A 13,127-nucleotide genomic window follows, 5' to 3' on the forward strand; every position below is an offset into this window, starting at 1 on the left:
ATGCAAAGTATCTATTTTTTCAATTCCCACTAGTACATCGCAAGCCTCTCTTTTCCAGTAGTCCAATGTCCAGTTTACGCCCTCTTACCTTTCAGATCTCTAAAGAAGCTGTTGAAATCCTCTTTAACATTGGTAGGTAGCTTACTCTTGCCCTCTCCCAACCTCATGCAAAATAAAAATAATGATTGAGGAATTGCTAATGACACTTAGCAAATACGCTATCGTGGAATTATACACAAGTATGAAACAATGGCTGAAAGGAACATAGACCAAAGAAATTTCTATAGTCGACGTTTTCCGTGTGCCATTGTTAAGGTGCTTTGTAGCATAGAAACATACAGTATAGAAGGGGTTCTGTGCCCCATTGAGCTTGTACTGCCAAAAACACACTAGTCCCACTTTCTCACTGAGCCCAAAGCCTTGAATGTTATGACATTTCAAGTGCTCATCCAAGTACTTTTTCAAGGTTCGAAGATTACCCATCTCAACTATCCTCCCAGGCAGTGCATCCCAGACCCCTACTACCTTCTGGATGAAAAAGGTTTTTCATTTAGGATTTGAGGTCTTTTTCTTTTTATGTGTAATTTTATTTTGAATTGTAATCCACTGTTTTGGCCACTTGGTTTGTTACTGCTTCAGCACTATTGATTGCTATGCCAAAGTGAGCATTTTGAGCAGTAAGCATCTTACTAATTTCTGTTTCTACTTTCGGCTTTAATGATGTATTTTTATAGGTAACTTTGACAGGGATATTTCGGAGGTCACATATATCGCATTGCAAGTAATTTAAGTCTAAAGTGCTTGTCATGGTGCAGTTTCCACACTTCTGGATACAGCTTTTAGATGCTGCACTACATCAATTTACAATATATGGTAATGAATGATGAGTATTGTACTCTTTTTTTTAATTTATTTTTTGGTTAAAATCTTTTTCAATTCAGTTCACAACAGAGAAGAGTATTGTGCACAAGTTTGCCTGAAGCTCTTTTTAGCATTCATTCTGTGTTTATCCTGGAGAATGATTTCCTGTTTTTGATCGGCTGGGTAACAACATGTTGAAAAAGGCTATCTGACCTAATGTTGTAGGTTAGATAGCCTTTTGTAGATTATGAATTTAATATCAGTTTTAAAAAGTGGTGACATACTTTCATATATCAAATTTCATATACCCTCCTGTGGTGGTCAAATCGCATTAAGGAAAACCATTGCACAAAATCATACTGTAGAAGATCACCGATAAAAATATCACTATAGCCATTCATTAGAAAGTTTGCATTATCCAAACAATGTCCGCAATTCATCAGTTGCATTATAGCCAATTTGTACTGATGAAACATGCGTTGTAGCGGAACAATCTATCCATTCCAAATGGAGTGTGGAGAAAAGTGAAGAATAAAGAAATAAGAAAATCATTGAAAAGAACAAGTGAAACAAAAATAACAATTTTAAAAAATATAGTTTGAGAAAAGCGCACGTGTAAACCTGATGGAAATTGAAGAATCTGCAAAGAAGTAGGTAGTTTTGATTCTTCTGCCCTGTTAAAACTGAATTTCACAATGATTGAAAAAGTTAATGTTGCAAATCTGATACTATAGATATTTTCTGTTACATTTGCTTACAGGTATCATTGAAAAAAGAAAACTTAGTACAGAAGAATTCCAATTTAAAAAGATAAAAAAGAAAAAGAAAAAGAAACACAAGGAAACTGACAAACGGAAGCAGCCCAAAATGTGCAGCAAATCTATTCAAACAATTTGTTCAGGGCTAATATCAGAAATGAAAGAGCAGAAGGAAACTTCATTCGAAGATGCAAATAGGATAGCCATTTTGTACCAACAAGATGGACTGTCTGGATGTGTACCCTTGGAAAGCAGTCAACCTCCCTCTAATTTGTGCAAGAATTCTGGTGTTGAAAACAAGAATTCAAGACTAGACTTGTTGGAATTTAAAAGGTTTATTCATATTGAAGACCAGCCTAATGGAGGAGCTTCAGTGGTGCATGCCTACATGGATGAGCTTTCTTCCCTATCTCTTGCGGAGATGGATAAATTTTCAGAGGAGTTTGTGAATCTAACATTCAGTGAAAATAACAACTCTGCAGCCTATTATGTTATGGGTATTGTTCATGGAGCTGCTGCATACTTACCAGATTTTCTTGAGTATTTTGCTTATAGCTTTCCAAGTGCACCAGTGAAGATGGAAATCTTAGGGAAAAAGGATATAGAGACAACTACCATGTCAAACTTCAATGCTCAGGTAGGATCTGTGTTGTCTGCTGATTCAATGTAATTACAGTGAAAGCTGAGGAAAAATTGCCAGTATTTATGCTTTCAGTTAAGGAATCTTCAACTGATTAATTTTGGCTACAGCAATTTTTATCTCTGTTATAGTTTGTCTGGAGAGGAATGATTTCTGACCTGTTAAATTCTGTTTCCAATCAGGATTGGAAAGCCTGACTAAAGAACTTTATTGATGGTTTCTGTAAATAGTTGTATATTTACTACTGGCAAGGGATTTCAAATAAAAATTATTTTTCAGCATTATGTTGAATGTTATAAGTATCGATTTGGATTTCCTCAGCAATACTATGTTGATATTTTCTTGTGGAAAGTGAAGCTTAATATGGATAAGTTCAGGCTCGTGTCTACTCATTATGAAAATATTGTCCCCATATTCCTCTATGTCATTAGTAGCTCGGAATTTGCCTGTCTTGAACATACTCAATGACTGAGCTTCCATGGCCTTCTGAGGTAAGAATTCCAAAGATTCCCCACCCTCTATGACAAAATTCCTCCTCATCTCCATCTTAAATGCTCTAGCTCTTATCCTGAGATTAGGTCCCCTGGTTCTAAAGTTACTAGCCAGGCGAAAGATCATATTTGTACCCATCCTATGATGAGCTGTAATAATTTTGTAGCTTTCATTCAGACCACCTCTCATTGTTTGAAACTTGAGAGTTGCCTCAATCTCTCCTAAAACAGTCCCACATCTTGGGGATTAATCTGGTGAACCTCTGCTGCACACTGTCTATGACACGTATATCGTTCCTTAGCTAATGGGATCAAAACTAGGTACCATATTCCAGGTGTGATCTTAAGGTTTTATGCATTCAAAGTAAGAATCTTCACTGTTTTATATTCAAATCCTCTGTGATCAAGACAAACAACTTGCCTGCTGCACCTGTATGTTAGCTCGCAATGACTGATGCAAAAGCACAGTCAGATGATGCAAAGTGTGGATTGTTCATCTGTTTCAGTATCTGGATAGACTAAAATGTTTTTTAAATGATAACCTGACCGCACAAGTTGGCCACATTTCATAAAATCAATGTGAGTTAAATGAAAGGCAGCCTCAGCTGAAATTAAGAATTTGCTAAAATCATTTAAAACCAGCCAGCAAATCAAATGGGGAGATAAGGTATGACTTGCATCTCCAGTTTTGATTTATAAATTTAAAATTGTGCACATTTTGGAGATGGAACCTTCTCTACAATTACAAAGCCTAAAGGCATAATTTTCACAGTCACATGTCACACAAAGAAGCTTGGAATTCATGTAGCTGCTTTTGGGGAGGTAGTGAAACTGATGATGTAGCATTGCACAAAGTTTAAGGTGACCTCCAACACACACATCCTCTCTCTCTCCTCACTTGTTACATGCTTTCTGATCCCTGCCCTATATACTCTTTCTCCCCCATTGCATAGTCCTTCTCCCACCCTTGCGTATACCACCTTCTCCATTCCCCAGCACGCTCCCTTTCTCCCCACCGTTTTCATGCTTTGTCCCCTGCCGTGCACTTCCTAAACACCCCCCCAGCCACCCCTCTCTTTTCTAACTCCTTTCTTTCTCTGTTACCTCTCCTGAAGTGTTTTCATTTCCCTTCATGCATCCTGTAATGCCAAGTTTGATTAACTTTGGAATCTGTACTTCAGTTACCTGCATAAACTGCATTTTTATAATGCGCAAGTATCTAGTGATTCTGTTAAGTAGGTTGAATCCTCTGACCAAATACTCAATTATCCCTGAACGGTTGTCACAGAAATCTCAAGAGCACAACAAATGAATGTGGCACACGTATAGAGGGGTGTTGAGAAGTGGTGCATGGCTTGATCAGTAAGTCTGGGGTTTAACAAGGTGCAAAGAATTTGCTGGACTGTTGAAAATATTCATTGTGCTTCACATGTTTTAAGCAAATGGCTTATGTTACTTTTCTGATTTAAAGACAACCACTTGTAAACAGTGATTTGCTGTAAATGGTGGGCATTTTTCTAATGAAATCCATGGAACAGTGTCTTCCTTTATGCTAGTTTATACTTGAGTCTGCTCAGATTCTAAAGTGCATTGTTGTCAGCTGCAGAAACTAAATAACAAAGTAGCTAAAAGTGGCCCATTCTCAGTAGACCATTGTTGTAGGTAAATCGTTGTATGAAAGGGTTTTATGAGAAAGGGTTTGATGTTTTTTTTTGAAAAATGGTGCATACTTACAAGTGAAAATAGACACTTCATTTTAATGAACAAATGTTTGATATACCAGCTGACATCCTAAAAATGCATTCTGGATTAGTGGTGCTGGAAAAGCACAGCAGTTCAGGCAGCATCCGAGGAGCAGTAAAATTGATGTTTCGGGCAAAAGCCCTTCATGTATTCCTGATGAAGGGCTTTTGCCCCAAACATCGATTTTACTGCTCCTCAGATGCTACCTGAACTGCTGTGCTTTTCCAGCACCACTAATCCAGAATCTGGTTTCCTGCATCTGCAGTCTTTGTTTTTATCCTAAAAACGCAGTTGGGAAATGCAAAAAGAGAAATAACTTCACAAAAGAGAAAACCGATGATTCAGGAAGAAGGAAGTTTTTCATGTTATTGTAATGGTTGTAGCAACCATTAGTGGTCCTCGAGATGTACAGCATGGAAACGCATCCTTTGATCCACCTCATCCATACTGACCAGATATCCTAAATAAATCTAATCCCATTTGCCACCAACTGGCCCATATCCGTATAAACCCTTCCTATTTTGTGTACTCATCCAGATGCCTTTTGAATGTTGGAATTGTATTAGCCTCTACCACTTCTTGTGGAAGCTTGTTCTTTATTTGTTCTCACGATTACTGGATCAAATCCTAGGAAGACTGAGGTTTAAGTTTGGAGAGAATTTGAATGGAAGCCCTGGCTGAAACATGTATTTAATGCATTGCAGTGAATATGAGAGACCTTTAGTGAAGAGCTCATACTGTAAGTATTCACCTGTATTTACTCTTTAAAGCTCATCTTACACAGATGAATTGTGGGAATAAATCTCCACATCACATGCAGAGATTGTTTGCTATAGTTACCTGTGGTAACCAAGAGGAACATCAGTTTGTTTGCTAGCATTCTATTCTTGTCGAAATCTGGCACATTTCTTTCTGCATTCTTTTTAATGGAATAATGAAAAGGCTATCCCCTAGTCCCTGCAACTTGGTGTTAGCAATGCCACAGAAATATATATCTCCACAAATACATTCCAAAGGTCCGTGGCATCCACTAATACAAATACACACAGGATAGTTAGATGTCACTGAAGTATTTATTTGTTATACACATGACTGTATCATGAATTTTATCAAATTGACAATATTTCTGATGCAAATTAACAGGAATCACAGTAATAAATGGGAAGTATGAACTATATTTCCCATACAGACCCACAGACATTGAAAACTTCCACAATTCAAAGACATTTGACAAAACATCCTGGAACATTTCTCTAAAATTCCTCAGGGTAATGGTCTAGTATCAAGCACCATTAGCTGCTTCATTGGTGAACTACTTTCCATCATCATGTGAGAAATGAGGATGGTCATTTGTAATTGCACAGTTCATTGTTTCATTCACATCTCCTGCAATTATTAAGTAGTTCTTATTCAAATGCAACAAGACCTAAACTAGATTAATTGGAACAAGCTGGCTGAGACATGAAGTATTCACAATATAAATACATAGATCTGAGAAATATGGATATCTTCAACATGGAAAAATGTCCTGTTATTAGTACACCTTGTGTTAACCATTTAGTATCCTAATAATCTCAATTTCACAGGTCAGATTAAATGCAGCAACTGTTTTCAAACTTATTAGCTGACATTGATCAATGCAATTTATCAACAAATTTGCAAAGTTAACAATTCTAAGCAGTCTGTGTAATTTATTTTAAAAATTGTGTTTGTAATATGCACTTCTTGTAATTGGCAAAGCTTTTCTTGTTGATTGGCTCAGGTAATAAAAGAAAAATGCAACTCACCACCTTATTAAAGGATGGGCAATAGATGCCTTGCTAGTGATGTCCAATCCCGTAAAGGAGTTTGTTTTAAACAAAGTACAAATCATAATTGAAGGAAATAGCCAGCATACAACAACAATTTATGAATGCAGTAATATTGCTTACTTGTGAGAAAATACAATAAAAGACTGAATTAAATTAATCCAGATACTTAAACTTTTCTTAGCCCTCCGTTTAGCACAAATGAGCTAAAATGTTTCTAACAAAATAAAAATTGAAATTTATATAGATCATATTAACTCATATACATAGAATGTTTTCAGTAGCTTCTATTCCCCAACCCCCTCCAAAACAAAACAAAGAAACCTCCCTCTTTCATTGATCGGTACTGGGGCTGATATTTGACCAACAACTTTGATCACACCGGCTTCAGGGTAATCTGTTGAGTTGATATTATGACATTTTCGTATTATATCTGAAGATTTTTTTAAAATGCAAGCATGAGTTGTCACAACAGCCAATATTTTGAGATATTGCCATTTATTTAAATCACAACTTTATATGGTGTAAGATATAGTTCTATTGAATTTATTTAGCTAAAGCAGCATAAATCTGACAAGCAGTCATTGACCCCTTAAATTTTTAAAGTGCTGTTTCTTATTTATACAAGATGAGCACAAACTGACTTTTAAAATTGTCATCAGGCCTTGAGCCAACCTGACGTTGAACACTGCTAGATTGTATACCATGTTTACTTGGTCTCTGCTGTCAAACCATGAACCACTGTGACCTACAGCTTCACCATTTACCATTCTTTACAACGTATGGGTACATGCAAGGTTTTGCCTGCTGCCCCTTTTCTGAAATGCTCTAAGGTGCACCATGTTTTGTTTTCTTGCATTTCTTAGATCACATAGGTAGATTTGTATTTTATCCCTTTTCTCTTCAAGAAATCATTATGTGCTATGTGAAACTGTTGCCACCTCTATACTAACCATTTTTAGAAGCATCTTCACCTTTCTCAGAGCATAGATGAATCTTTTTAATGTTGCTCCTTAAGGTTGCACATGCACTGTTCCAGAAGTCACATGCCTAACTCTGAGGGCAGGAATCATTCGTTAAACCAAACAGTGCCTTCTAGCCCAGTCTTAGCAAGTCCCTTATTTGCATTTGGAATATTTTAAGTTGCATAAACACTGCTAAAATTCAAAAAACTGTCATGACTACTAATTACTAAAAGTCATCTTCTATATAATTCCTTCAGTTTTCTGGTAACTACTGAATGTCTTATATTTTATAAGAAGGAAGGAAAAAAAATTAATACACAAGGACATAAGAGACGGAAGCACTAGTAGTGTGGATGAGCAGAGGGATCTTGGTGTCCATGTACACAGATCTCTGAAAGTTGCCACCCAGGTAAATAGTGCAGTGAGGAAGGCATATGGCGTACTGGCTTTTATTGGTAGAGGAATTGAGTTCCGGAGTCCTGAGGTCATGATGCAGTTGTATAAGACTCTGGTGCGGCCGCATCTGGAATATTGTGTGCAGTTTTGGTCGCCATACTATAGGAAGGATGTGGAGGCACTCGAACGGGTGCAGAGGAGGTTTACCAGGATGTTGCCTGGTATGGAAGGAAGATCGTATGAGGAAAGATTGAGACACTTGGGGCTGTTTTCATTAGAGAAAAGAAGGTTTAGGGGTGACTTGATAGAGGTGTACAAGATGATTAGGGGGTTAGATAGGGTTGACAGTGTGAACCTTTTCCCGCGTATGGAGTCGGGTATTACAAGGGGGCATAGCTTTAAATTAAGGGGGGGTAGATATAGGACTGAAGTTAGGGGTAGGTTCTTCACTCAGCGAGTCGTAAGTTCATGGAATGCCCTGCCAGTAGCAGTGGTGGACTCTCCCTCTTTATGGGCATTTAAGCGGGCATTGGATAGGTATATGGAGGATAGTGGGTTAGTATAGGTTAGGTGGGCTTGGATCGGCGCAACATCGAGGGCCAAAGGGCCTGTACTGCGCTGTATTCTTCTATGTTCTATGTTCTAATCCATATTACCAACAAGCCTACTGCTTTGCTTAATGTGGAAGTGGCTGACCTTCACCCTCAGTTCCACTCTACTGCCTGCTCTCCATAACATATTTGATTCTCACAAGAAACTAAAAATCTCAAACTTAAAGCTCTTCAACGATGGAGCATCCATAAGCTTCTGGGTAAATAATTCCAAGCGTTAACAATACTTTTGAGTGAGGACATTTTTTCTCATTCTTAAATGATGGCTCCTTAGACTGAGCTATACATCTGATGGCTCCTTAGATTTGAGCTATACATCTGTGTCCTAGATTCCTCGGTCAGGGAGAAGAATCTCTATTGACCATTTCAAATCCTTTCATAAATTTCTGTTGAGATCACCTATTATTCATCTAAGTTCTGGAGTTTATAGAATTTGCAGTGTTATCACAGGGAATGTCCTTCATCCCAGGATGTGAATATAGATGATTAGGCCAGATTTATTGCCCATTTCTAATTGTCCTTGAGAAGATGATAGTGAGTTGCTGCTTTGAACTGCTGTAGTCCATGTGGTGTAAATACATCTGCAATCTTGATAGGGAGAGCGTTCAAGGATTCTGACCTAGCGATTGTGAGGAACCAGTGATATGGTTTCAAGATTATGTATACTTGGAAGTGAACTTGCAGATGATTGTGTTCACATCTATTTACTGTCCTTGTCCTTCGATGTGATAGAGGTCCCACATTTGGAAGATGCTGTTGGAGGAACCTGGGTGAATTGTATACAGCAGTTTGTGCAGGCTGCTCCACTGTGCATCAATGAAGTCCTTAATAAAGTACCAATTAAGCAGAATGTTTTGTCATGGATGATGTTCGGCTTTTTGACTTATAATCGTCATCACCATTGATGGGCTGATTGGCCTAATTTCTGCTCCTGATGGACTGTGGCAGCAGTCTAAGAAGCAGTACAATATTCATCCAGGTTCCTTCAACAGTGCCTTTCAAACTTGGGAGATCTCAAGTGAGATTTTAAAAGACCTAAAACCAAGAATATCAAGATTCATGAGGAATGCTAGGTGTTTATAGGGAAGGGAAATAATTTGCTGCAGCAGCAATGAGATTAATACTACTGTCTATTATTGATGTTTTAGTGTATCAGCAAGTTCTGCCAAGAGAAGATGCGAAGCCAAATGTAGAAATCCAAAAGCTGTGCCATTAACTTTATAAAAATGGCATCCTTATCAATTTTGCCATCAAATATATACTTTATTTTTCTCAATCTTCCACATTCATCCTTTTTCTATACCTGATTTGACATTAAATTCACCCATTATAACAAATGTTTCCATCTCCGTTCTTGTGTTTCTAGTTTCACAATCCTTCAGTCATGTTAAGAAGATACACATTTGGTAACCCTCCTTGTTCAGGTCCTCGGTGCCCAATCTGTCTTACAGCACTGCCACAAGCTCGCTCTTTAAGTAAATTTGGCAAGCAAGTGTTTTGAAAATAAATCTGTATGTGCAAAACTAGCACAGCAAATGTTAGGCGCTATCTGGAGTTTAAGATTTTGATTCACACATGCAGTTGCCGTCTGAGAAACTTTAATCTTGACTATTGATCTGATTTTACAGCTGATATCAAACGGAAGTGGGGGTCTCACAACGTCTTCAAAGATTTAAAATCTTTGTTTCGTTTTTTTCTGGCTGTATTCATTTTTTGCTACCATATAGTATAGCACATTTGCTTAATTTGATTGTTTTTCTAACCTGGAAATAGGTGAGGCGAACATATTCACATGGTACATACAGGGCTGGTCCAATGCGACAAATCAGCTTGGTAGGAGCTGTAGATGAAGAAGTTGGGGACTACTTTCCAGAGTTCCTTGACAGATTGGAAGAATCTCCTTTTTTAAAGGTATGTATTTTTAGTCATCAGAACTTACAAATATTGTCAATCATTTTGTGTTATTCTAGCCTAGCAATTGATAGATACTGTAACATTTGCAATTTGGAATGCTCGGGACTAATGCTTTTCTAGATTTCAGAGCAATGTTTGAGTGCCACAAGTGAGTGAACTAAATATGTACCTGAGGCATAAAGCAATGGTGCAACATTTCAAAGCAGTCCAAAAATATCTGAGAGGCCATAGTTCAAATAGCAAAACTACATCCTGACTTTGTTTCAAAGCACTTCTGACTGAGCTTTGATGATTTGGAGTGATGGGAGATATCATGACTGTCATGCAACAAAACACAAGGAACTAATAGGCTTAGACTGTACTTTTTTAGGCTCTGCCACCCATCTTGTCCTATTTATCTTGTGTCTAAAAAGTCTTTCCACAATATTTTGTAAATAAATTTGCAGAGGCAAGTATTGGAATCACAGGCTTTTTTTTTAAATTCCCTGTGTGAGAATTTCAAGTAATTTAGTAAGTTTTCCTGGCTATTTTTGAAATCAAAAACTGATTTTGAATTTCCACATAGTTCACCTCCAGTATCACATTGCAGTACCTCAAATAGCCAGTCCTAGAGTTGCATATTAAAGCAAAACAAAAAGCAAACAACCGATGTCTATGAAATTTAAAGTCTGGATTTGAGATTACAATGTATGTAGGTTATCTTTTGGAGACTGACTAGAGCACATTTATTTTTGCTCACCTCTTCCAAAATTCAGATGGCTAGGATGGTGTTGAGGAAATCCAGGCCAGCAAATCATGCACCTTCTCAGGCCAGTGTCTTCCTCTGTGACATATTTTGAAGCAATTGTCATATGCACAACTCAAGGGTGGATTTAATATTCAATGTTGTGCTGTGTAAAATGTATAACATTGATTACAAATATGCAGTAATTTCAAAAGTAACTAGTCAACCCAAGCATAAAAATACTTGAGCCAGGTACATCGGTTATGGCTAAATTAAGTAGTTGATTTATTTAATTGAACAATAACTATAATCATCTAGAGTGTGGTGGGCGAATGGAGAAGATTAGATTGAAAAGCATCCACTGTGAAATAATGCTCATGCACATAATTCCAGAAACACTGTGCCAGTGCAATGCTGATAACATCATATGCAAAGACACTGCACTTGTGCAGACAGAAGCATGATACTGAAATGGAATTTATCAGGGGAGAGGTGAGGAATGGGATGGAGTGGTGGGAAGGAGTGAGCATGGGGTGAGGTGGAGATGAGGAAGCCAAACCATTTAAAAGTACTTGTGCAGATTTAAGCAGTGAGTAGCCACTCATGCCTCTGCTGTCAATAGACACAGCATTTAGAATAAGATTAGCAGTGTGTGCTCAGTTTCTGAAATATTTATCCAAAGTAGCCTGTCTATTTTAGTTTTAACCAACTTGTAACGCCATTCATGGGTGTGGATGCCGATGGATATGGCACCATTTAGTGCTTTTCCTTAATTGCCCTGCAGAAAGTGGTGGTAAACTGCTGCGACCATTGAGATGTAAAAACATGCTCAGTGTGTTAAAGTACCTGTTCAAGATGGCTCAGGGAATCCGTAATGGACTTTACCTGTAAGCCTCTCTTAGTTCATCCCGGAGATTGTAGTCTGGAATGTAAAACTCTTACAGTTTAGGTTAAGTTATTTACCTTTATTTACCAATGGCATCAATGTTACAATATAACATAGATATCTACAAGCCAGGCTTGAGCTAAGGTTTTAAAACCATGAGCAGAGTTGCAGTGCCAGCTCTTACCCCTAAGAGTTCTCTTATGGCTTCTCCCCTTATTGCTGCAAATAAGTTGTCAATATGCAGAAATTGGTACTGAGATTACAAAATACTCAGAAAAGCAACAATAAAATGGCAAAAGTTTGTAGAGGAAGCAAAACTACTTGACAGGTCGAGGTATGCTTGACTAATTAAGCTACATGTGCATCAAAGTGGGAAAGCCTGATCAAGCCAGGCCAAATGGCTAAATGCCTTAGCGAGATAAGCTCCCTTTTAACAGTTTTTCATTACGAGAGAGTAGTCTAAACTATGTGGAAAAGGTCATGAGGTAACCTTGCTCAGCTAATGTGCCCAGTAACATTTGTCCTACAAAATGGTTTTTATCTAAAATCATCTTGGATTCCCAAAATGCAAATTAAATTCAAAACGTTCCCAGATCTCGAGCTCCAGGGAACAACACACAAACATTCAATCCACGACAAGCATGTGTACACTCAAATCAGACCACAAAGAGTTAACCTTTCCACCAGCTTCTCTTTGTCTCTGTTTTTTCTCTCTCTCTCTCTCTCTCTGTCTTTCTGTCTGTCTCTCTCTCTCTCACACTCTCGCCGGCGCCTGCCTCTCTCGCCGGCGCCCGCCTCTGTCTCACTCTCGCTCTCACTCGCTCTGTCTCACGCTCTCTCTCTCTCGCGCACTCTCATTCGCTCTCGCGCACTTGCACTCTCTCGCGCGCTCGCTCTCGTGCACACTCTCTCGCACACACTCTCACTCTCACTCTCATTCTCACACACTCACTCGCACTCTCGCGCGCTCTCTCGTGCTCGCGCACTCTCGCGCTCGCTCTCGCGCACACTCTCGCTCTCGCGCACACTCTCGCTCACGCGCACACTCTCGCTCTCGCGCACACTCTCACTCACGCGCACACTCACTCTCACTCACACTCGCGCGCTCTCTCGCGCTCTCTCTCTCGCGCACTCATTCTCACTCGCACTTTCTCTCGCGCACTCACTTTCTCTCTCGCACACTCACTCTCACTCGCTCTGGCGCACTCACTCTCGCGCACTCTCGCACACTCTCTCGCACTCGCATTCTCACTCTTGCGCACTCTCTCGCGCACGCTCTTGCTCTCGCGCACACTCTCTCGCGCACACTCTCTCGCGCACACTCTCTCGC

General features: G+C 38.9%; 1 protein-coding gene across 1 annotated transcript in view; it reads left to right on the forward strand.

Moving 5' to 3' along the window:
- The first annotated feature begins 738 nt into the window (after nucleotides 1-738).
- Nucleotides 739-13,127, forward strand: part of LOC122561730 (lysine-specific demethylase RSBN1L-like) — a 54,357-nt gene continuing 41,968 nt past the window's right edge. Inside the window, exons 1-3 of the mRNA XM_043713805.2 lie at nucleotides 739-873; nucleotides 1,622-2,256; nucleotides 10,047-10,184. Coding sequence (XP_043569740.1) covers nucleotides 807-873; nucleotides 1,622-2,256; nucleotides 10,047-10,184 — 840 coding nt within the window. The 5' untranslated portion in view covers nucleotides 739-806. The remainder of the gene's footprint in view (nucleotides 874-1,621; nucleotides 2,257-10,046; nucleotides 10,185-13,127) is intronic.

Source organism: Chiloscyllium plagiosum, unplaced genomic scaffold, assembly GCF_037043375.1.
Source record: "Chiloscyllium plagiosum isolate Xiang-an unplaced genomic scaffold, Cpla_swu_hap1 HiC_scaffold_23, whole genome shotgun sequence".
Lineage (NCBI taxonomy): Eukaryota > Metazoa > Chordata > Chondrichthyes > Orectolobiformes > Hemiscylliidae > Chiloscyllium > Chiloscyllium plagiosum.